Below are 26,709 nucleotides of genomic sequence, written 5' to 3'. Positions count from 1 at the left end.
AGAAATAAGGAACAAACCGTGCAAACAATGTAAATGCCTATCAATGATGAATGGATAAAGAAAATGTAGTACCTGTATGCAACTGAATACTATCCAGCAATGAAAACAAATTGACTACTGACATCCCACAACATGGATGAACCTTGAAAGCACTGAGCTCAGTGAAAGAACCCAGAAACAAAAGGCATATACTGTGAGAGTTCATTTATATTTAAAATACCCAGGATATGCCAATCTTCAAGACAGAAAGTAGTTCATCAAATTGCTAGGGGATGGTTGTGGGGACAATGGGAAATGATAGCTAAGGAGACTGAATTTCTTTGTGGTCAAATAAAAAAATTCATAAACAGTTATTTAAAAATAAAAAACAAGGGCAGAAAAATGGTGGTAAAGGCTCCAGGAAATGATGCCAAGTCCAGAGAAAATGAAAGGAAGATATTGGAGAATTAGGTTGATTATGTATATTGAGGCTACAAAAAGAATTCAGTCTAAAGACTAAAGAAAGGGTGAACAGGCTCTGAGTATGAGGCATGATTATTTGTAATCAAGTGGTTTGCCACATTAGAAGTTTGTAGAATTCAGTAAGGCAGAAAGATCTGAATAGGGAGACCAGAGATAAAAAATAAAGAGGTGTAAATACAAGCTGTTAAACAGTGATAAGTGATCAGGGGGAAAAGTACTGAAGGATAATAAATTGAGGGGGTGGAAACATGAGATTTTTATACATGATGGCCAGGGAAGGCCTTAATGAGAAGGTAAGGTTCTTAAAGCTTAGCATGCAAAACAGAATCACCTGAAGACTTGTTAAAGCATAGCCTGCTGGGCCTCATCACAAAAGTTTTGATTCAGTAGGTTCCTGGCTGATGCTTTTGGTCTAGGGATTATGCTTTGGAAAGTGATGATATGAAATTTCATTTATTACTGGTAACCTTAGGAAACTACTTAAGCTCTCTATGCTTATTTCTTTAGCATACAGAATAGTGCCTGGCAATGTAAACAATGGATAAATTTGGCTATTATTACATTCAAATGGAAAATAGAATATAAATTACAAATATTCTTTTGTACATTCAAAATTTTGCTTAAGAGGAAATTTAAGCAAGACACTAAAGTTAATATGTATGTACGTGTATGTGTCTGTATGTATACTTGTAACATGTTTACAAAGAAAAAAATTCACAACAAAAAGAGAAAATATACTGTTTTTTCCATTACCAGTAAAAATTCAGTTAGTCTTTACAAAACACAAGCCCACCATTAAAACTAATAAAGAGGAATTTCTTTCCCTGACTTACCTTTAGGATGATACACAATAACTTAGAAAATCATAAACACTATATTAAAAATCAATGTAAAACTTACTTCAACAATCAAGACATTCTAGAAGAAAAAAAGAAAAATCAGTATAGTGAATCAGTATTTCCAATAGTAAGTGAAATTATATGACAACAAACTCTTAGGAAATTATCCAAATTCTTGTTTTTAATGACTGTATCAAGCCCTTCCAGAAACCATTTGGCCATCTATTGAAATGTGGAAGTCCTTAACACTGAATTTTTTATAAATAAAATTTGACCCAAGTGTTCATTTTTATAAAATCCTTTCCTTACTTAATGCAAGGTCTTGGGCAAGACATGAAATTTCTCTAGGTCTGTTTCCCAAATGTAAAATGAGAAACTTGAACTAGTTGACTTCTTATTTGTCTTCTGATACTAATATTCTAGGACCTGTAATTTGTACAAAAACTCCAAAATCGTGTGTTTAACTTACCATATAGAATATAATTTAGAATTCATTTTCCTATTACACTTATACTAATGTGGATGTATCCATATTTTTGGACTACACTAAAAAAGATATCAATACTTCCTCCCACTATAAACCTTCACTCTACTTTCTACGTCTCAGAATTTTATAGCTGGAAGAGTCCCTAAGAGAACATACCATCTAATGATCATTTCCCAAAGCAGAGACACATTCTATCTGTTCTTATAGAAACGAGGAAACATTACACATAATGTTTATAATCATCGACCAAAGAATACCCACACCATTTTATTTGTCATTGTCATTGTACTCTGTCACACAATTATAGCATCAGAATTTTAATGTTCTATATTCTTTTCTAAACTAGTGATTACCAAGGAAGGGCATACAACATCCACTGTGTTACATGAAAAATTAGAACTTTTTTTTTTTAACTTTACCTTGATGGGAGATGCAAACAAAAGATTAGAGAATCACTGCTCTAGGTATTAAAATTATAACCAAGTAAAGCTTCAACATTTCTATATCTCAAAGAAGTTTACCATTGCAGACAATATCTTTCACAAGCCTGAATAGGTCCAAGCACAGAATGAAGTAAGGCTAGCCTGTAACTTGGCAATTCACACTACTTCTCTCACTCTCTGATCCATCCTCAGTGGAGCAGCTAGTGGAGACAACTGCAGCCTATTTCCTAGCGTGTTCAACGGGTAGGAAAAATATATTTAAAAGCTATGTTCAGGGGCTGGGGATGTGGCTCAAGCGGTAGCGCGCTCGCCTGGTATGCGTGCGGCCCGGGTTCGATCCTCAGTACCACATACCAACAAAGATGTTGTGTCCGCCGAGAACTAAAATAAATAAATAAATTTAAAAAAAAAAAAGCTATGTTCAAATGAATCCCAGTGTAGTATAAGGAATACAAACATTGGAGTTAGATTTTTCCTGATTCAAACTATGGCTCTGCCACCTAACAGCTGTATGACTTTGAGTTTTAACATCCTTCTTTACAGAAAGGTACAATACTTCCTTCACAGTATACTCATAAGGATTAAATGAAATAATAAATACAGTACTGCAGCAGTAGATGCTTAAGAAAACACATTCCCATCAGTAACTATGGCTCACTGTGGCAATGATTTGCACAGTGGGATAGAATCACGGTTTGAAAAACAGCATGGAATTATAAAACAGAGAAACTGAATTCTAGCCCTTAGTTCTAACACTAAGTCACTTTACAACTTGATTAAGTCATAATCATACTTTCTAAAATGGTTTATACAAGCCAAAGTCCAAAGGGATTAAATATTTGTCCAATATAAAATCTGTAGTAGAGTATGATTCCAATATTTCTCACAAAGAATGATAATTGCCACATTAAGAGCTTACTTTACATCAAAAGCTTCATCCCTACTTAATAAATGAAAATAATGAGGCTAATAAGTCAAATGACTTGTTTAAAGTTATAAACATAGGCAAGTGGAAGAGAAGGATTTGAACAAGGTATATTTAGGGCCCAGAGCCCATATCATCAAACATTAACTAGAGAAAAGGGGGAAAATATATACATATGTATCTGTATACTGTATAAATTTTGCCAAAAGAGCTAAAATGAAGCAGAAGTTTTAAATAACCCCATTATCTCACCACCAAGAAATAACTTCACTCAATTTGTATTTCTTGATTTTTCCACAATAAATATGCTTTATTGCAACTATCACAAAAAGTTATTTTAGAAACAGAGACCTATTTAAGATCACAGAGCTACATAGTGGGACATACCCATTAAGTGGAAAAGGCAAGGTCAAACTCAATCACTGAAGGCCTTGAAGGCTAGACCTTTTATAATCAGTGCTAAAACTGATTAGAGAAGTAAGGGTTTCAAATGGCTTTTAAATAAGGACAAAGCATGCTAAAAGGGGAGGAAGACAGGTCTGGCAGTTGTATACAGAATGAAAAGGAGAGAAAAAGCATCAAGAGATAACAATTTCTCCTCTGAAGTTTTCAAAAGATGCTGAGGACAACAATAGATTGGCATAACCCTGATACAGGACCACAGAATTTCACACAAGTGTGTTATGTTAAAGTTTTCTTACAGATATTCAGTTAAATAAGCAGTGACCATTAAGATCTACAAGACAGGGACTGGGATTGTGGCTCAGTGGTACAGTGCTTGCCTAGCATGCATGAGGCACTGGGTTTGATCCTCAGCACCACATAAATGTAAAATAAAGATATTGTGTCCACCTAAAACTAAAAAAATAAATATAATTTTAAAAAAAAGATCTACAAGACAGAGGAAGGAAAGAACTTCAAGTGTTTGCATTAAAATTCAAGCTCTATCACTGGTTGTGTGACTTTGGAACTATGAGATAGTTTTTCTGTCTCCTAATTCCATACTGCTTCAAACTATGGCTCCATCCCTTAATTCCTTATATGTAAAATGGGGATAAAATCTCCTTTACTGGGTTGTTGTGAAACTTTTCCAGGACTGACGTCTTTATATTTGGCACAGGTCTTATAAGCAAACAATAACTGGCAGCTTTTTAAAAAGCAGCATTCCATCACTTTTCATGGATTACTCAAAAAATTTTTCAATGTATAAAAAGAATTAAAGAAATCAAAGGGGAAATTTAAAAATACCTTGAGGCAAATGACAATTGACAGCAAAATCAATACTGGAAAATATCTGAAAGAATTTTCATGTATTAATAAAACTCTTTGAGCTGTAATCCTCACACACCTCAGCTAGTAGGGAAGCTGAGGCAAAAGGACTGCAAGTTTGAGGCCAGCCTTGACAGGCAAGACCCTGTCTCAAAGTGAAAAATAAAAAGGGCTTGGGAGAAGCTTAGTGGTAGAACATTTGCCTAGTACACATGAGGCCCTGGGCTTGATCACTAGTACTGCCAATGATTAAAAAAAATAGTTAAAAAAACTTTTAAATTATGTCTGAATCTATGTAGTGTACTTTTTACTTGAAATTGTTGTAAAAGCTCAACATATATCATTTAATCCTTGATTCACCCCTACCTACCTATCTTTGGAACACAGACAATTTAAATAACCTGTTGTTTCCCCACTTGTGGGTTTTTCCCCCCAGTGCTGGGGATTGAAACCAGGGATTTGAGCATGCTAAGCAAGCACTGAGCTAATAACTCCAGCACTCCCATCTATAATTTCTGAAGGATTCCAAATTAGATTCCTACAGAGGTAAAGAACAGTACTTGGCAATATAGGGAAAGATAATTAACCTAGATTGCTTCCAAGGGTTAAATAACCCTTGTTTAGTTGTATTATGTAAATTGCCTCTCAATATATGATTGAAAGCACAGTGTTATTAACTGACTTTTGGAATAAAATACTCTGTTCTTCCTCTTCAAGATACATACCTTTCCAGTTAAAGTTGAGAGATCATCTCCACCAATTACTTTTATGTCCCCTGTTGACTGGTCATTCTAGTTTAAAAACAAACATATATGAATATGTGTATCTTAAGTATGCATAGACTTCAAATTATCAAATGGAAGCTAGAAGATTAAGAAGTTAGCTATGCAGCTATGTAATGTCCACAGCATTATGATATTCTAAATGATATGAATTATAAGAATTAAGTTTCCAGAAATGAATGACTAAGTAACTTTAAAGTAGAGATTAGTAAAAATTAAAAAGTCCTAATTGGCCATTACTGATTTGATGTCCTAAGAATCCTAAAAATAGGCTACACCCATTTTTGAGGGGACAGTATTACAGAAGCCACCCATCATCAGTTATGGTCATTTCTGAACCAAAGGGAAATTATTAGCATGACAGGTATCTGGTTCTGGCCCTGTACCATCACATGAGTCAAGCAAGTTGTAAAGGTTGGTCTATTATTACATCTAAACCCAAGGATATGTCCTGAAAAGTCTAGACCAGGTCCAGGTCATCTTCAGCACTGTCTGGGAAACTAAGTCTTAGTCCTTTAAGGCATACTGCTTAGGCTCTCAGGAGTTTCAAAGGGGGGGATATAGTTGGTGGAAATAATCAAATGTGGATGTGCTGGATTCAAGACAGAAAACTTGGGTAAAAGATTACGGGCTTGCCCAATCAGACAGCAAACCATACCAAAAAGCTATGGCAATTAAAATGGTGCAGTACTAGCACAGTAATTGACAAGGAGATCAAAGGACAAAGTAGAGTCCAGAAACAGACCCAGAAATATATGAGGATTTAGTATATGATAAAGATAGTATTTCGAGTCAGTAAGGAAAAGATGAATTATTCAATAAATGGTGTTTGGGCAGCTACTTATCCATTTGAAAAAAATAAAGTATGGTCCCTACCTCACAGCATTCACAAAAATAAATTCCAGATGGATTAAAATCTAAATGTAAAAAACAAAGCCATAAGTGGACTGGAAGTAAATGTAGGAAAACTTCTCAAATTCTTAGAAAAGGTAAAAACCTAGGCATGACATGTATCCAAACTGAAAAAAAAACCTGTAACAGATATTGGGCTCCAAAATAAGAACCCACAGGAAGATGAAGAGTGAACACAATTAGATACTTTATTAAAAAAAAAAAAAACAGAGCATAGAAAATACCCGAAAAACAAATACCAAAAGAATGTGATTCAATTACTCATCCATGCACACAAAATTAAGCCTGATGATACGCTGAGGAGAAACAAGCAGTTTTGTCATTTGTGAGAGTATAAATTTGTGCAACCTCTTTTGAAAAGGATATGGCACTACCTATTAAAATTGTAAACATGCGGGCTGGGATGTGGCTCAGTGGTAGAGTGCTTTCCTAGCATGTGTGAGGTCCTGGGTCAGAACTCCAGCACCACAAAAACAACAACAACAAAACCCCAGCAATCAACACTTCCAGAAATTGATACAATAAAAAAATTAACAAATATGCAAAGGTACATTCAAGGATGTTCACTGTAACAATTATTCCTTAAAGAGAACCAACAGGCATAGTGGCCCACACCTGTAATCCCAGCAACTCTGGAAGCTGAGGCAGGAGGATCACAAGTTGTAGGCCAGCCTCATCAACTGAGATCTGTCTCAAAATAAAAAAAATAATAATAATAACAAGGGTTGGGGATGTGACTAAGTGGTTAATGCCCCAGGATTCAATCCTTGGTTTAAAAAGAAAAAAGAACCAACATGTCTGTTAACAGAAAACACACACACACACACACACACACACACAACCAACAACAAAAGTGACCGAGTAGTAGACCAGTGTGTTGCCTATGAAACCATTTTTGTTTAAATCTACTCCCTGTTGGGCTGGGGGTGTGTAGCTCAATGGTAGAGCAGCAAGCACTTGCCTAGCATGTGTGATGGGTTTCATCCTCAGCACTGAAAATATAAATAAAAAATAAAACACCATATAATGCTAGGTGCAGTGGCACACGCCTATAATCCCAGCAACTCAGGAGGCTTAAGCAGGAGGATGGGTTGCATGTTCAAAGCCAGTCTCAGAAACTTAGGGAGGTCCTAAGCAACTTAGCAAGACCCCGTCTCAAAATAAAACATTAAAAGTGCCGGGACTTATACAGCTCAGTGATTAAATGCCCCTGGGTTCAATCCCTGGTATCAAAAAACAAAAACAAAACAAAACAAAAAACCCACCATATAACTATTCCATGTTGTAAACTAAATGTATGACTTTACAATATCAAAAGACCCTTGCGTTTTACCTCTCATCTTAGGGAAATTACAGATACCCCTTATTCTAACTAACTTAAAAACAGCATTTCAAACATACAGAATTGACTAATAGGAAAAAAGGGAAAAAATTGAAGCTTTAGATGAGAGTCCATAATGTTAAATAATTCCTACTATAAACTTGTTAAATATTGCCATCTTCTGTAGGAATGTGGTATTACAGTCCAACTCCAATTGATTATTTTTTAGAGAGAAAAGGATGAGAGTAAATATTCAAGAACTATAGTGCAGAGTCCTAGAAAAATACCCACGCTCCAAAGACTGCAATGACAAGGCAAGAGACAACAGAATTCCAAGTATGCAAAACACTAGTGTTCCATAACATCCAAATCTCCACACTTCTGTTGGACCCAAGGTTTTTAACTTATGTTTCTCCTGAGGCTTTTTTTTTTCATGAAAATATAGCTACCCTTTAAATAGTTTAATAAAAAAGAATTATTTAAGACTAACGGTACAGTCCACTTGCTGGAAAATGGGTATAAGTGACCAAACTGCATCCATGAATCAATTATCTCATGTGGCTGGCCGTGGGAACTGCCCCAACTTTCCTCCCTGACAAGCTTCCCACTGCCTCCCTTTACTGGGTGCCTCACAAATGCCTCATCATTAAGTATGGTGAAGTCTGAGATGAAAAGACTGGGATGGGTGAGGAGAGAGCCCCTGCCTTTCAAAGTTGCTTTATCTACCCTAAACATCCTTTCTTGTCACTTCTCTCAGCCAAAGTCCAAGTTATCTTTAACTCAGGATGCCACCATCAACTACCTAACCTTCATTCCCACAGAAGCTCTTTAGGTCTACAAATACCCTTAGTGCCTTTCTTTTCTTTTAAACTTTTTTTTTTTAGTTGTAGATGGACACAATACCTTTATTTTATTTATTTATTTATTTATTTATTATTATGTGCTGAGGATTGAATTCAGGGCCTCACACATGCTAGGCAAGCACTCTACTACTAAGGTACAAACCTAGCCCCAGCATCTGTCTTCCTATGTCATTTTGGCATCTGAATGAAAAAAATGAGGATAATAGGAAAGAACTTTGTTCCTGTTTGTCCATCCCTAGGAATTTTGAAAACTTCAAGGTAGCAACAAGAACTCCAGTTTTGGGACTAGGGATGTAGCTCAGTGGTACAGCACATTCTTAGCACATGCAAGGCCCAAGGTTCAATCACTAGCAGCCCTGCAAAGCTCTTCCTTTAAAGGTGTCATTATTTTTATTCAATTATTTTAGTAAAAAAATACCACAGAAATACCTCAAAGTAGAAGAAACACATCTGCATACTATGGATTGTTTCATTTTTCTAATACCACAGTCGTAGGATCAAAAAAGGCCATCAAGGGCTGGGGCTGTAGCTCAGTGGTAGAGTGCCGGCCTCTCACATGTGAGGCACTGGGTTCAATCCTCAGCACCACATAACAATAAATAAATAAAGATATTGTGTTCATCTACAACTACAAAAATATTTTTAAAAGGCCATTAAATATATAGCACTATTTTTCATTGTCCTAAGATGCACATTTACATTTTAATACCCCTAAAATCAACATTATTACAATTGATGGCACCATAAGCGTAACTGGAAATGTTTTATTTTTTAGAAGCACAAAAAATAGTAGTAAGTCTTAACCAACATTGACTTTAATTTAATCAAATATGGTATTTGGAATCCCAGGGTACTTCTCATCTAGTCCCTAGGCAAATAAAATACTACCTAGCTATTCTAACTACAAGTACATGAACTATAATAATGTGTGTTTATACAGAGAAAAATTCTTTAAAATATTAGAAAGTGTATGATCTTTAAAATAATATTTTATTAATTAGAAAAATTAAATTTTTATTTCAAAGAAAATACAGATAATGTGTGGACATTTTAATAGATATTTTTATATTCTGGGAATATTTAATAATTCATGAAGCATTTCTTTAGGATTAATACTTATCAGGCAGCCTTTAATTCATTGTTTCAAATTGGTCAAGATCAGCATATAAAATCATACTAACATCAATATTACTAATGCTACAATTTAGCATTTTAATTTTATCGTTTTATCAAATTAAGTCGTCTGTTTTATTTTTTATGGTATGTGAACACCTTCTGTGACAAGCTGCTGAATTATTAAATAGGTTGGAAATGTTACTTCCAATCAATAGAGTATCTGAATACCTTTCTTAATTTCTACTGTTTAGTAGAAAATCTTACAGAATTTCACATAAAATATAATGGATTTTTTCTATGCTAAAATTAACATAAAATGTCTTGAGGCTGGGGTTGTGGCTCAGTGGTAGAACGTTCGCCTAGCATATGTGAGGCACTGGGTTTGATCCTTAGCACCACATAAAAAATAAATAAATAAACAAAATAAAAGGTATTGCGTTCATCTACAACTAAAAAAGAAATTCTTTAAAAAAAAAGTCTTACTTATTTTTCCCTTTCCCCTGAAAAAAAGCAAGACTTTTTTTTTTAAGAATAATTAAAAAAAAGTCTTGCTTATATTTAAGACTTCATGCTTTTTTATCCATTAAGGAGTTCAGTTTAATAATCCTCTAAGATCTAAAACTAAAAGTAGAAAAAATTAAATGTAGAAGATAGAATTAGAATTTCAGTGTTTCTACAGCTCCAAATTGCTTTTATAACTATAACATTTTAAAAAATATGAAACTCCCCTAATTTTGCTTGTTTTTGCTTTCCAAAGAGAGAACATTTTGCACAAATCCCCAAATATGAATCATAAAGTAATGATTTATTTTGCATGGTGGGGGGAGGCTAAACAAGACCAAAAACATAAATCGTATCATGGACTGTAAGTACATGTTTTTGACTCTTAGCAACAATGTTATTAAAGGCTGGTCAGCTATAATGCCAGCAACTATACTGACAGAAATTAAGTCCTAATACAAACTATGAACCAATCAATTAGTAATTTCTGTTGAATAAGAATTCACATTTTGTTTAATAAGTCATTAATTCAAGCAAGGCTTTGGAAAGTTAAAAGTTTACAAGTAGGAAGTAATGTCATGATACATGGGTATAAGGGGTTTGATAGAATAGAGAAGAGGTCTATGATAATACTTAAATGGTTGACAAATTACCCATAGAACTGATAAAAATGTGGAAAAACTTTAGTTCTTGCTTCCAAGATGGCGGAAAAACAAAAAAGATGAAGGAGCATGCAGCCTATTCACTGTACAACCTGTGCTTGATGTGTGCCCAAGGAAAAGGCTGCTAAGAAGTTTGTCATGTGAAACACAGCAGAGGACACAGCTATAAAAGGTCTCTTGGAGACATTTCTTAAGCTAGTCCCTCAGTGCCTGTTTCCCAAGCTGTATGTGAAGCTACATTACTGCATGAGCCCCACCATTCACAGCTAGGTGACCAGAAACTGATCTTGTGAAGCCCAGAAAAGATCAAAACCCTGCCCCAATGTCTAAACATGCTAGTGCTACCCCATGATCTCCACCAAAGCCCATGTAAGGAGCTGAGTCACTGAGGACTGAGGAAAAATTATCTTCTAGGAAGAAAAAGGAGATCATACAAAAAAACTGTGGAAAAGGCCAGACTTGAGTCAAATAAATGATTAATGGAGAGAATGAAGGTTGAAATTCAAATGAAGGAAGTGTTCTTACTCTCTATAAAAGTATGAACGAAAGGTGAGTTTCTATAAAGATGGACTACAATACTAATTCATGAATCAGCAAACACTGGAGTTATTCTAATTTTTGAAGAAGTTAGGAGAAATCTCTGTAAAGGAAAAATTTAATTTATAGGAAATACAATCGCAACATGAAACCAGAAGCAAAGTAATAGTCAAAAATAATAAAAATCAAAAATTCACACAATCCAAGAAATTGTGAATTATAAAATTAACACATAAAGATCATACTGATTTTGTTTCATCAGTGTCGATACTGTAACATATTTCAGATTCTGTACACAGGTAGACTAATTACAGGTCAAAATTGGTTTCTGCCACCCAGGAAACAATTGTTAACCTTATTAAGCAAACCTAGCTCCACATGACTTATGACTGCCCCAAACCAATCTAGTTCTGCATAGGATATATATTACAGTAAGCAGTCAAAAAACATTCCTTGGGGCTGGGGTTGTGGCTCAGTGGTAGAGCATTTGCCTAGCATGTGTGAGGCACTGGGTTCAATTCTCAGCACCACATATAAATAAACAAATAAAATAAAGGTCCATCAACAACTAAAAAAATATTTTTAAAAAATCCCATAAGTCTCAACAGCAATTCATTTTTTTTTTTTGGTCCTGAGGATTGAAACTAGGGGGTCCTTTACCATTGAGCTACATCCCCAGCCCTTTTTATTTTTTATTATGAGACTAGGTCTGGCTAAGTTGCTAAGACTGGTCTTCAATTTGTGATCCTCCTGTCTCAGCTTCAAGTTATTCAAAATACAGTTGTGTGCCACTGTGACTGGCTCAACAGCAGTTCTTTTTTCTTCTCTCTCTCTCTCTCTTTTTTTTTTTTTTTTGGTGGTGCTGAGGATTAAACCCAGGGCCTTGTGCATGTGAGGCAAGCACTCTAACAAATGAGCTATATCCCCAGCCCCTCAATAGCAATTCTTAAAAGGAGTTTAAAAAAAAAACAACACCAAAACAAAACTGGGCTTAGTGACCCACAACCATATTCTCAGCATTCAGGAGACAGAGGCAGGAGGACTGCTTGAGCCCAGGAGTTGGTCTTGAAAAACAAAACAAACACACAAAAACTATAAAATAAGTACATAGCCTCTTAGGTGACTATTTTGAAAAAGATAATACTTGCTTTGATGTAAATTACTGATGGGTATATTTGAAAAATACCACTTTAACCAAGTGAAATGAATATATAAGTATAGTCTGCAGAGCTTTAAAGAAAATACAGGCAAACTAGAGCTGTCATTTTTTTAAAAAAATTATATCAAATATACTTACACAGTAGCTCTTCAGTCTGATAAAATCTACAGTCATAGGAATGGATCTATCACTATTTCTATTCAGTGCTTTAATGTAATCCAACAGGTCAGCAAAAAATTTATAGCCCCCCTTGAGCACACAGAGGGCTACAATGTGATGGCCTCCCATCTCCTTCATCACATCTCGAGCAAGTCTTTCAGTCCTATGGAAATAAAATCAGGGATTTAAAAGAAAGTTCCGTGTATTTAAGCTTTGTAACAAACATCTCTTAAGCATTAAACTTCCATAAAACACATCCATTGTCCCATGAAGTATACCCTTACTTTACAAAGCCAAATTAAAATTTGAGAGCTTCAAAAATCAGATACACTGAACATCTATTATAAAATTTAAAAATGCATAAAAAACAAGGTAGAATTTTCACATATTAGATTGGCAAATTCCGATTAAATGATATTTGTCTAATATACAACATTAAAAGAGATTATGAGAGGGGCTGGGGATGTGGCTCAAGCGGTAACGCGCTGGCCTGACATGCGTGCGGCCCGGGTTCAATCCTCAGCACCACATACAAAGATGTTGTGTCCGCCGATAACTAAAAAAAAAATAAATGTTATAAATTTAGTTTAAAAAAAAAAGAAAAGAAAAAAATTTTAAAAAAAGAGAGATTATGAGAAAAGGACACTGTCATATGCCACAATGTGATACAACTTTTGGGAGGATAATCTGCAGTACCAAAATGTTTGATAAGCCAGGCATGGTGGGTGGCACATGCCTGTAATCCCAGTGGCTCTGGAGGCTGAGGCAGGAGGATCAAGAGTTCAAAGCCAGCCTCAGCAACTTACTGAGGCCCTAAGCAACTCAATGAGACCTCTGTCTGTAAATAAAATACAAAATACAGCTGGGGATGTGACTCAATGGTTATACACCCCTGGGTTCAATCCCCAGTTCCAACAAAAACAAAAACATCTTCCCCTTGACCCAGAATTTCCACTTGGATAAAGCTAAGCAAGTGCCAAAACATATGTAAAAGAATGTTCCCTTTAGTATAGTCTGTAAGAGTAAAATAACGGAGAGATCTTAAGTGTCCATCAATAGTGGACTGGTTAAATCAGTTATGGTACATTCATAAGCAGAATGCTACACAATCTTTAAACTAGGAGATATTAAAACAAAAAAAATGATAGCTATAAATGTAATAATATTAAAAACCCAATCAATTTTAGTACTGTACAATAGTGCATATACATGTGGCAAAATTCATTCATATATAAAAAATACACACACAGCCAGTGTCTAGAGGGAATGCATACAGGTGGCAGAGAAATCTTTACTCTTTCCATTTATAGTCTCCATAGAACATAATATACCATAAATGCACTGATATTATACTTTAAATATAATTTTTAAAATAAAAAATAGCCACACACAAAAGGCAAGTATTTAAATACAAAGAAAGGTTGTTCATTACAATTCATTTGATGGGGGGCTGGGGTTGTGGCTCAGTGGTAGAGCACTCGCCTCACATGTATGAGGCGCCAGGTTTGATCCTCAGCACCACGTAAAAAAAAATAATAATAAAATAAGTAAATAAAGGTAGAGTCTACAACTAAAAAAAAAAATTTAAAAACCCAATTCATTTGAGGGGAAATTTTCAAGCTAGATATACATAATAATCAAACTCTGATCTTGCCTTTATATGATTCAGTCCCATTACTCTGTTCAGGACTGGGAAATCAGACTCTGACTATAAAGTTCATTCTTCCAATCTCACTTCAATGTTGATTTTACTCTACTCCCTACAGATTCCCACTACACCATGACTTATACTGGGTAACTAGTAAGTTCTACTATTTTTTGTTTAAAAAGTGTTTATTACTTAACAAGTTGGCTTAGTTTATATCCAAGTATGAACTACTCAACAGTTGCTGACACATGAAGTTAATATAAGAAAAAGTAAATTTCAACTTGAGATCTTACTAACCTGTCCATAATTAGTCCATGAGGAATAAACACCTTTTCCAAATCTTCAGCATAATGATTAGGTATGCAAAACAAATCCAGGTCATACCCTGGTTCATCATCACTAATCTAAAAAAGAAATGAGATGTTTTAATTGATAACATTAAAGAACACAAACATCCAATTAAAGATAGATGATAAACCTTAGTTTGCCAGAGAAATTTAGGTATGAGATAATAACAAGAACTGTTAATTTTGTAATATAATACATTGCAGTTTTTTAAAGAATTTAACCTTTATTTTATTTGTTTTTTAATGTGGTGCTGAAGATCAAACCCAGTGCCTCACACATGCTATGCAAGCACTCCACCATTGAGCTACAACCCCAGCCCCATTATAGTTATTTAAGAAAACCATATATCATAAGACATGAATAATGAAGAATGTATTTTTTTGTGTGTGTGGTGCTGAGGATCAAACCCAGGGCCTTGTGCATGCGAAATAAGCCCTCTACAAACTGAGCTATATCCCCAGTCCAAGAATGTAGAAGTAAAAAAAAAAAACATGATGTGAAATTTCCTTTAGGTCACAAAGTGAAAAAGAAAAATTTTAAAGAGGTAAGATAAATGTGGCAAACATTGGTAATATTAAATGAGTGATTCACTACATTATTCTCTTCACTTTTGAGTCTATTTAAAAATTTATTTTAAAAATTTATTTAAATTTATTTTAAAAATTTATCTAATAAGTTAATATGCCATACAGAACAAAAATTGCTGTGACCCATCTCAAATACAAATAGCCTCTTTTATCTCAAAGTAGAGGAAAAACAACTACCAAAAAAGCTAAATGATCCTTTAAAAACTAAAATCTGAGATTATAATCAAATCATGAGGTGCCTTTAAGGTAGATACTCCAAAAGTTTGAATAGGAACACATATTGGTTGTCTTGGTATGTCCCAGACCTCACATACAAAATATTAAACCCCAATAATGTGGTACCTGTGGTGACAAAATGTACTTTGATTTTTTACAAATATTGTATATACACCTATACACCTCCCCCCCCAAAATACAACAAAATTATAAAAGTTGTTATCTTTGGAAAGGAGTTATACTGATTTTATTTAGTTCTTTACACCTCAAAAAGTATAGGACACTTTAAAAAGATACTTTAAATTGTTGGGCACAGTGGCATACACCTGTAATCCCAGCAACTTGGAAGGCTGAAGCATGCTAAGAGCCATAGCCAAGTAGTAATGATGCATGGCATTTTTGGTTGAAAGGTGACGACGGCAAGCCATTGAGATGATATGATTATGTTAAGATCTGCATTCAAATGGATATTAGACCCCTGCTGTCCACCTAGGCCTGCTACAGGACTCCTGGAGAGTTCCCATTGGTTGGGGAAGTGCGGTAGGAGGGAATTCCGGAGGAGGGATTTCCTGTTGGTGTGTGTGTCGGCCCCGTGTGGGAGTCGGCATATTTCCCGTGAGCATACAGGGCATTGGCGGGAGTTTCAAAAATAAAGTCTGTTCCTGTTTGAGTGGCTCATGATTTTGTGCCCAGCCAGACTGTGGCAGAAGCAGGAGGATCACAAGTTAGAAGCCAGTCTCAGCAATTTGGCAAGACCCTGTCTTAAAATTAAATGGCTGGGGATATAGTTCAGTAGTAAGGCGTCCTTAAATTCAATCCCTAACCCCTCCCAAAGAAGATACATTAAATTAAATATTCAAAGCTTATTTGGGGAAATAAATCAAGAAGGATTATAACACTATATATCCCATGATATTCAAAACTACCATATTTAAGTAGCTGGTGATATGGCAGCTTTCAAGAAATACTGGCCAAATCATAATGAAATCTCAATCTATCAGTTAATACCTATCAAATACTTCTTCCTGAAGTTAGCACTGTATTAGGTGCTTAAGGACAAGTAGTTTGACTTTTAATAAATCTAAAAATTACATATGTAAGGTTAAAATATTATTCACATAATCCAGTTATATTCTGAGTTTTCTACTGCTGAAAAATTGAGTTCCATGTTGTCTCTTTTTCGAGCCTAAAAGCTCCATTTTGAGTTCAGACTTTGGTGGGTTTTTATATGTTGTCAGCCTGTAGTACTTCAGCAGTCAATATTTATTTGTTTTTAAACACACATTTTAATTAATAAGCAGAAAATTTTTCTATGGGGGGGGGGAAGAATTATGCCAAAACCTCTAAGATTAAGTGCTAATATATTTGCTAAACATTCATTTCATGTTTACATCAGAACACATTTACTAAAAAATTCAAAATGGGACATTTGTGTCATGCACAAGAGCATTCTAAGAACATTTTACAACATGTACTGAGTTTATAAATTTTATAAACTGAAATTTAGTTCAAGTTTTGAACTAAACTTGATAGAAGACAGACTGATTTTATAAGATAATACAATAAACATTCATGTCAGGCTCATCAGAATATATCTGCATCACCTGACAAGAACAGAAATATACCATTTCATATTGCCTTAATATCAAGATCCAGAGTACCAAAATAACTCCCTTGAAGCTGACTCACCCTTTTCACCCAATTACTCACTGCCACAAATCCAAACTAAGACTCACCCAGGATTCTTCAAAGACTACTGTATCTATAAAAATGGGTCAATGCCTGGCTACAGGTTCTACAAGTAGTCTAGGAACTTGGGAATCTGGTTTCAAAAAGTGAATGTGAATTCTGTCTAACATTCATCACAGACATATAGTTGAAGAATACAGACAGATCAGCAGGGATATACTGCAAAATAGTAATTCTATCTCTGTCAACACAACAAACTGATTTCTTAGTGGTTTTTGTTTTTTGGTGGCGCTGGGGATCAAACCCAGGGCTTTGTGCATGCTAGGCAAGCATTCTTACCAACAGAGCTATTTCCCCAACCCCCAACAAACTTATTTCTAATTCAAAGGTTTTGACCCCAATCAAAATGGACTTACATGTCAAAGAATGGATTTGTTGTTTTTTACTGAATCCTATATATTTTTAAAGATTTATTTATATTTTTTTGTTTCAAGTATAAAAAATGTTAATAAAACTCTTCCCAAAAGGCAAGAATAAAATGTATAACACATATATCCCTTGAGGGGCTGGGGTTGTGGCTCAGTGGTAGAGCACTTGCCTAGCATGTGTGAGGCATTGGGTTTGATCCCTGGCACCACATAAGAATAAAAACAAATAAAATAAAGGTATTGTGTCCATCTACAACTAAAAAACATATAACCGTTGAAATTCTTTAGTCACAATTTTGTTTTATAAAGTCACAATTTTGTTTTATAAATGGATATTTGTAATAACTAGGCACTACAAGAAAATTTATATATAGGGGTGTATATCCTCTTTTTTTTTTTTTTTTTTTTGGTACTGGGGATTGAACCCAAGGGTGCTTAACCACTCAACCACTGAGCCACATCCCCAGCCATTTTATATGTTATTTAGAAACAGGGTGTTGCTGAGTTGCTTAGGTCCTTGCTAAACTGCTGAGGCTGGCTTTAAACTTGCGATCCTCCTGCCTCAGCCTCCTGAGCTGCTGAGATTATAGACATGCACCACGGCACCTGGTGTATATTTTTCGTGTGTGTGTTGGGGGGGGGGGGGGTGGTAATGGGGACTGAACCCAGAGGCACGCTACCACTGAGCTACATCCCAAGTCTCTTAAAAAAAAAAAAAACTTATTTTGAGACAGGGTCTCACAAAGTTGCTGAGGCCTTGAACTTGGCAATCCTCCTGCATCAGCCTCCCAAGTTGCTGGTATTACAGGCATGTACCCCGGTCCAGATATATGTATGTATGTATGTATATCTATCTATCTATCTATCGATCTATCTATCTATTGCTGGGGATTGAACCCAGGGCCTCTTGTATACTAAGCACATGCTCTACCACTGAACTACAACCCTAGCCCTAGAACATGTATTCTTTGTACTTCAGAGTATATACTATATCATACCTATGAGAAGGGATTAAGTTTGACACAGCTAACCTCAATGAGCTTATAGCAGATTAGATGACAAGATATGTATATGAATAACCATAGCCTACTATTAAAAAAAAGTTACAGGTAGTATTGTGATAGTATAAGAGAAATCAAACTGACTTGGGAGCCTAACATGCACCTGGACCACTGCTATGAAATAACATATAAGAGATAAAATAGAACAAACAGAACCTCAGTTTTAATCATCCCAAACAGCATAACTTCATGTTTAATAGGTCCAAGAACCTCAATCTCTATAAAAGCTAGACAGAAATATACAAGGTGACCTATAATCTTATTAGCTAATGTGACATTGGCTAATATCTGATATTAATCTCATCTTATATAGAACAGTTAAAAATCTAGTGGCTGCTTTGATAGGAAGAGTTAGAACTGGGGATTACAATATAATTACACAAAAATACATTCCATTCACCTTGATTAGGCACAGTGCAATAGGTTTTGTGGAAGATACAAAGATTATTTTATATTTACAGCCCTTCAAGAATTTATAATCTAGAGGGAAAAGCATAATACAACTATACAGTACAATAAAATTATAATCTGTAGCAAAATCTGATAAGCACACAGATGTAAATTATCAAATGTAGTTATATATGCACTAAACATAAACCTAGGACCCAAGGTTACTCAGCACTGAGAATTCTCTCCATAACCAATACCAAAGTTTTGTTGTTGTTCTTTTGGTACCAGGGATTGAACTCAGGTGCACTTAACCACTGAACCACATCCCCAGCCCTTTTTCTGTATTTTAGAGACAGAGTCTCACCAAGTTGCTCAGGGCCTCGCTAAATTGCTGAGGCTGGCTTTGAACCCACGATCTTCCTGTCTCAGCCTCTCAAGCTGCTGGGATTACAGGCATGTGCCACTCCACCTGGCTAGCAATCCCAATCTTAAAGTAGTCTTTATATTCTGTGGCCTTGATTGTAAATAGTAAAGACCACCACAAGGCTAATGTTGAATCAGCATGGCCTTCTAAATAAACTAAGTAATAGTAGTGCCAAACTTACTATGTGAATACAAATCACATGTTTTATTATGTGTAATGTGGTGTTGCCTGTGGTTATTACCAACACCTTCTAAAAGAACTATTAGTTTGCATAGGCATCATAACAAAATACCATATACTGGGTGGCTTAAACAATAGAAATTTATTTCTCATAGTTCTGAAGACTGAGAAGTCCAAGTTCAAGGTGCCTTCAAGGTAGGAATCATTCTGAAGACTCTTCACTTGGTTTCTTTCTGGGCCTTCTCACTGTGTGTTCACAAGATCTCCTCTATAGCAAGTTCTCTGGTGCCACTTCTTACAGGTGCACTAATCCCATCAGATCAGGGCCTTATCCTGCTCTAGCCCTAATTACCTCCCCAAGGCCCCATCTCCAAATACCACCACATTGGGAATAAGGGCTTCAATATGTGAATTTTATGGGAGGGGGAAACACACAAATGCTCAGGCCATAACAAGCACCCATCATAAAAATGACTACAGAAGAACACAAAAAGGTCTTGAATGACTTTGAGGGAAGAGCCCAATTCAAAATATTTGGGGAGTACTCTGGAATAGCCGCAGTAGTAAACATGGAAAGGTGGTTTTCCCCCAGATCATTTTCCCACTATGGCCATTTCTGGCTACACTAGAAATAAAAAAAAAAAAACAGGTTATGACAGCTCTGAGTTGTTTACCGTTATCCACCTAGTTCAGAAATCTAAATGCACCTCCTTGAAGCTCTAGAACATAGCTTTCACATTCTAACCTATTTGTGTTACACTTGTCAGTGATAAAATCTGCACAGATACTTTTCTACCTTTTGTCTAGAATTAAAATCAATATTTTTGGTATCATAAATTACTGAAATCATTTTATTTTCTAGTAAAAGTGGCACTACAAATTCTTAATAATTATGTTTGTTACATTTGTAATAATGACCTTCATGTGAAAACTCGTGGTTCAAACATAAAATTTCTAATTACAAAGATATATTACCTTAAATTATAGTAAGCAAGGAAATTAACCCAAGCTAATATAAACCTTGCAATATTAATTTATCATCTGTGACAAGGACTGCTTAAATCTCTTTGTGGTAAAAAAAAAATGACAATGTTTGTGGTTCTGAACAAGACAAAGCACAAGAGAGGAAGTGAGTCTTAAGTTACATGAATTAAAAGATGTACACTAGATAAAATACATTTGATTTTATTCCTAATAACCAACAATACCTCCAAGCTTCTAAAATGACAGAAACCACCAGGTGGCCTATTTTTACCTTTTATAATTCAGATACAGTAAAATTTTCAAAAACCATCAAAATAGATAATATGCCATTCCCTTGGGATAATCTGTGTTAACTTAGGTATCATAAACCCAAAATTATGACTTACTGATGCAGATACTCCTAAATATAAAAATAAGCTAGTAGTATGTTGATCTTTCAATTTTATATCATTTTTACAATATATGTGTGTGCACATACACACACACACACACACAAAACTTATGTTCCTTGTGTTCCCTCCTAAGGCTTAAACCACTATAAGCATTAATTTTTTTATTAGAGCATTATAATTATACATAGTATTTGGGTTCATTCTGACAAAATATTACATACAGGGAATTTGATTTCAATCCCCATTCTTTTCCCCTTTCCCACCCTCCCCCATTCTTTCTCCTCTCCTCTATTGATCTTCCTTTCATTCATTTATTTTTCATTGGTATTTCCTTTTTTTTTTCGAGAGAGAGAGAGAGAGAGAGAGAATTTTTTAATGTTTATTTTTTTTAGTTTTCGGTGGACACAACATCTTTGTTTGTATGCAGTGCTGAGGATCGAACCTGGGCCGCACGCATGCCAGGCGAGCGCGCTACCGCTTGAGCCACATCCCCAGCCCTTTCATTGGTATTTTCTACATATACATAAAAGTGAAATTACTTTCAGTACATTTATATGTATGTAACATGATATAACTGAATCCTTTCCATATTTCTTCCTCTTTCCCTTCCTTCCTCTCTCTCATTCTTCTTCAACTTCACAGATCTTCCCTATCTTTATGATATCTGATTCCCTCCCTAACCACCTTCTTTCCCTTATTTTGCTCTAGCTTCCACATGAGAGAAAACATTAGGCTCTTGATTTTTTTAAGTATGCCTTACTTCACTTAGCATGATAGTTTCCAGTTCTATCCATTTACCATCAAATGCCATTATTTCATTCTTCTTTATGGCTGAGTAAAACTTCATAGTGTATACATACCACATTTTCTTGATCTATTCATCTATTGATGGGAATCTGGGTTGATTCCATAATTTTTTCTATTGTGAATTGTGTTGCTATGAACACTGAAGTAGCTATATCACTATGTCATGCTGATTTTAGTTCTTCTGGATAAATATGGAGTGTGTCATATGATGAGTCATTCCTAGTTTTTTAAGGAGTCTCCAAACTGCTTTCTACAGTGGTTGTACTAATGTGCAGTCCCACTTGGTATCAAGATTATGATCATAGTGTCATGTCAAACTAAAAATGTCACCACTATTTTGGCTGTTGAGAATATTTAACTGGGAATGTGATTTTCTTTAGCTATAAAGGTGATGTAGTACCAGTTTTTATTGATTCATTAATAAATATGTGGAAGTTCTGAAAAAATTATATACCACATAAAAATGCCAATTACTACCATTAATACCAATATTGACAGTTGTTGTTTTTTCTGCCAGTGCTACCAAACTAACGTTTAAAATAATGTGCTACAAATCAGAATTCAAACACTTTAAATTGTTATGGAACTACAACTATCTTCAACCTTGTGCCTCTGAAAATTGATACATATATATACATACATACATACACACACACACACATTCATATATATATATATATATCTCCAAAGTGAACATGTTTATTATTCCACCATGTACATTAATAAAAGATTATGGTATTTGGGTAAATTCATGTTCTTATACATGTAGTAGTTATGGGTTCACTTGCCAACGTGGGTAATAATGTATTCCTGAGTCAAGAATTGATTTCAATTCTTTTCTTGGTAGTACTGAACACAGAGCCATGAATGTGCTAGTTATATACTCCCCAGATCTTTTGTTTTATTTTGAGACAGGATCTCACTAAGTTGCCCAGGTTGTCCTTGAACTTGTAATCTTTATGCCTTCTGAATTTCTGGAATTATTGGCTATACCACCATGCCCCAGTTTGATTTAATTTATTCTTATTATTATTATTGCAATAGTGGGTATTGAACCCAGGTGGGCTTTATTGCTGAGCTACATCCCCAGCCTTTTTATTTTTTATTGTCACTAAGGCTGACCTTGAATTTATGATCTTCCTGACGCATCTTCCTGAGTAGCTGGGATTATAGTTATGTGTCATTCTGTCTGGTTAAAAAATAAAATTTAAGGAAAAAAATCTTTAATTAAAAAAAAAAAAACCCAAATTCCAAGATACCTCTTTTCTGCTGATCTGGTGGGTCCTTTTCTCACTTTTGCCACTTTGCAGATACAAACAATAGACAGAAAACAGTTAAGATGGAACTGTATGCTAGGCACTGTGGCACACAACCGTAATCCCAGTACCTAGGAGGCTGAGTCAGGAGGATCACAGTTCAAGGCCAGCTTTAGCAACTTAGTGAAACCCTGTTTCAAAATAAATAAAAAGGGCTGGGGACATCACTCAGTGGGAAAGCATCCCCAAGTTCAATCCCAGTACCCAGCCACTACCAGTAAGATGGATTTGTAGTGTGCATGGCACAGTACTCAATTCATAGCAAGAAACCCCTAAGTTGGGCTGGCGTTGTGGCTCGGAGGTAGTGCGCTTGCCTAGCATGTGTGGGGCACTGGGTTCGATCCTCAGCACCACATAAAATAAAAAATAAAGATATTCCTATTTAGATTTCAGGGCTATCTTGGGACCTTCAGATAAATGTGACTCCCCTCCTCAACAGCTTCAATTATTGATATTCAAAAGGTTCATGATTTTTAAGTTAAATGTGATATTTTCAGCAGAAAGAATGTTTTTTTCCTTTTTAACTTATGACAAATTCTATTGAATATTTTAAGTCTAGAAAAAAGATGTGGTAGTATAAAAACAAGGGGAAATTGTAGCGAAAGAATTAAAACCACTTGCAAAATAAACATATTCTCATGTGATATTTGAAAAAAAATAAAGATATTGTGTCCACCTGTAACTAAAAAATAAATATTTTTTTTAAAAAAGAAGAAAAAAAGAAACCCCTAAATTGATTTGCTCCATTTCTTCATGATCTGAAAGTATAATTTTGGCCTACACTTATAGACTAATGTTAGTTTAAACCCTGTTGATAGTAAAGAGACAACTGTGGGTAAAAAAAAAAAAAAAAATGCACCATTTTACTCATCCTGTAAAAATCACTAGCAGATGACTGGAGGTATAGCTTAGTGGTAGAGCATGTGCAAAGTCCTAAGTTTAATCCCCAGTATACACAGAAAAAAATCAGTAGCAGGGTAAGATTTACATTCAGTTAGTACAATATTACATTTCTAGCACTACCATCCTGAAGCTTAGAAGATATAGGCATATAAACTATATCTGATGTTTCACATTAATTTACAAAAATCCAGAAACTCCTTCTGAAATGAGAAAAGTAACACAGTTTCTATCAGGCAGCTCCAGGGTCAATTTCATCAAAGTGCTGTAGGGCACTAACATGTGTGTCCAAGGTCATTACTAGTTACTGTTTATCTACCTAATATGTAACTTTAGGGCATTTACATTAGATAAAATCAGCAAAATATTTATTACAATGCTTAAGAGATGCTAAGTATTTAATAAATATCTATTATTGTCACTCCTAACTTATTTTTTAGAGGTTAAGAACAGAATCTGGGGCAAGATAAATAAATTTCTTGATTTTCAAACAAAACCATTAATAGCCAGTTTTAGCAATAATAACTAATTCTCTGTATACTGGTGCAGGCATCATAGCCCTAAGCTAACTTAAATCCATTAAGAACACTCCTCTTTATGTTAAGTCACAATGCCTAATATAAAACAAAGTCTTTTCTTTCTTAGGGTTCGAGTGATTATTTACTCACTTAACAAACCATTACTGAAAACTTCCTACTACTAAGGCACTGTATATGTTGGAGGTATAGTTGTGATTCCTAACTTTATAATGTTTGTTTAGGGGCTGAGGTAGCTCAGTGGTACAGCATTTGCCTAGCATGCCCAAGGCCTTGGGTTCCATGCTCAGCATCACAAAAACAAAATAAGTTTAAATGGGAGAGACAATCAACAGGTACCTAGGAAAGAAATTGCTAAATCAACAATGACAATAATCATATTAAAGGAGGCTAAGGCATTTAACTGTCAGGAGGACACAGAGCTTTGGCTATTTTAATAATCATGATCAGAAAGGTTGGGAAGAGGTGACAACAATTTAGCTAGATAAAAAAAAAAAAAAAAAGAACCAATGAGGGTGAAGACAAGATACTAGAGGCTAGTTGTGGTAAGAACGTCCTTGAAAGCAAAGACCAGGTTTGTATTTTTTATCTACGCAGCATCAAAAGACCACAGGGTCCGGATTCAAGTATATCTGAATTCAAGGCCTGCTACTTCTGGGCCGTGGGAAAATGACCTGTTTTTTCACTAGCTTCGTGGTGTGTAAAACAGGCTCGAAAACGGTTACAGGGGCTGTTGGGAGGATCCAATGAGGCAATGCGCATTCCTACAAATATGAATTATAGCATCTGCAAAATGAAATGTAAAGCCCAGTTCCCTCCACGCCCTCCCAATGGGCGTTTTCGGGCTGAGGCTCCCTCACGAGACGCTCAAAGACTTCACCACCGCCCCCGCCCCCAAACTTCCAGGGAAGGGCTTCTCTAGAGAAAGCTCCCACACTCCCACCCCGCCTTATCATTCCAAAATCAGCCCAAGGCTTCTCCCCACAGCACGCTCGCAGGCGGCACTTGTCAACCCAAACGCCATTTCCACCTTCTCTGCCCACACGCAGCCCTCTTTTCCAGGGCTCTCCCAAGAAGGGACCCACCCCAAACCCCGCCATCCTGTCCTCCCTGCCGCCCTCAAATGACGTAAAGCCAAACCAGGGAACCTGTGACCGCCTCCGCCCCCCGCGGTTCCCCCCTACACCAAGGCCCCCAACGCGCAGTGCGGCCCGGCGCCACGAGGCTGGGCCGCCGCGACTCCGCAGCTGGTCGCGCTGGCCAGAGCCGGGCTGGGCCGGGCTGGGCTCGCGAGCCAAATTGCTCACCACGACGCTAGGGCTGCGAGTCGCCATCACGGAACCGGCTGACGTGCGGCTGACGGCAGTCTGAGAAGGAGGAAGCCCACGGAGAGGCAGAGGAGGCGGCGGAGGCGCTGCAGGAGGTGGCGCAGCGCAGGAAAGCCAAGAGGTTTGTCCTAAGCTCTTCGCCACCGCCGCCTAGGCAACCGCTCAGAACGAGGAAGAGGCAGGCCCCGCCCCCTCCTGCGCTCGCCAGAGCGCCTCCTCCGGTGGCTACCGGTTTCCACGCTCACGAGGTGGCCGTGGGAATTTTCTTCCGGAAGAACCGGCGATTGCTGCTGTGCAGCTTCTGTCTCTCTTTCCCTCAGCCTCCCATTCAGAGGATCCCCAAATTCTCAAACCTACCTCTGCCCGCATTGTTCCTAGTTGTCCTAAACTGAACACCGGCTTTCAGGTTTCCATCAGCACGTGGCCCCCTGAGTCAGGCGTCCCCTTGCCAAGACCTTGTAATACATTCTGGCTTCCATTTTCCTGATTCTTGGCCCAATGCTTTCAAAAACCCTTACCTGATTTTAAGAATTGAGACCTAAAGCCCCAGAGGCAGTCAGATCAGGGTACAAATCTGAAACACCTGACTGCTTTGTAACCAACTGCAAAATCAGACTCTGAGCCTCTTTTTGCCTCAGTAAATAGAATGGGCAAATAACAATACACCAACAATATTTTTATGAGGATTAAAGATGAGTGTAGTGTATGTGTTTTAGTACTTAGGAAAGTACACAATGGGAACTGTTGCTATTAATGGTTTTTATTTTTGCCTCCACAATTTACTATATGGGATTAGAAAAAAAATCTGTCCCTCAAGACTCTCAAACAGATAGAATAAGCAATGCAATCAACACTGGCTTCTAGTGACACCATTTCTAATGTCCTCACCTGTAAAACTGTAGCACCCACTGAAGGTGTTTCTTCCTTCTTTTGAATGACCTCCCGCACCTTTTGAAAATTAATGGCCTTGCCTGTGGCCTTCTTCAGGCCCGCCAAGAGGCAGGATGTAAAAAGGTCACGAGACTGTAAGCCTCCAGG

At 36.3% G+C, this 26,709-nt stretch overlaps 1 protein-coding gene across 2 annotated transcripts in view; it reads right to left on the bottom strand.

The window, feature by feature from the left end:
* Hprt1 (hypoxanthine phosphoribosyltransferase 1) overlaps nucleotides 1-25,841 on the bottom strand; it is a 40,870-nt gene extending 15,029 nt beyond the window's left edge. Inside the window, exons 1-6 of one of the 2 annotated variants that reach the window (XM_071606297.1) lie at nucleotides 25,651-25,841; nucleotides 14,383-14,489; nucleotides 12,417-12,600; nucleotides 6,735-6,806; nucleotides 5,151-5,216; nucleotides 1,363-1,380 (exon numbers count right to left, since the gene is read on the bottom strand). In XM_071606297.1, coding sequence (XP_071462398.1) covers nucleotides 1,363-1,380; nucleotides 5,151-5,216; nucleotides 6,735-6,806; nucleotides 12,417-12,600; nucleotides 14,383-14,489; nucleotides 25,651-25,677 — 474 coding nt within the window. In that variant the 5' untranslated portion in view covers nucleotides 25,678-25,841. The remainder of the gene's footprint in view (nucleotides 1-1,362; nucleotides 1,381-5,150; nucleotides 5,217-6,734; nucleotides 6,807-12,416; nucleotides 12,601-14,382; nucleotides 14,490-25,650) is intronic. The other variant, XM_027946998.2, reaches the window with a different exon arrangement.
* Between the last annotated feature and the right edge of the window lie 868 nt (nucleotides 25,842-26,709).

Source organism: Marmota flaviventris, chromosome X (genome assembly GCF_047511675.1).
Source record: "Marmota flaviventris isolate mMarFla1 chromosome X, mMarFla1.hap1, whole genome shotgun sequence".
Taxonomy (NCBI): Eukaryota; Metazoa; Chordata; class Mammalia; order Rodentia; family Sciuridae; genus Marmota; species Marmota flaviventris.
This window is presented reverse-complemented; position numbering and strand designations above follow the sequence as displayed.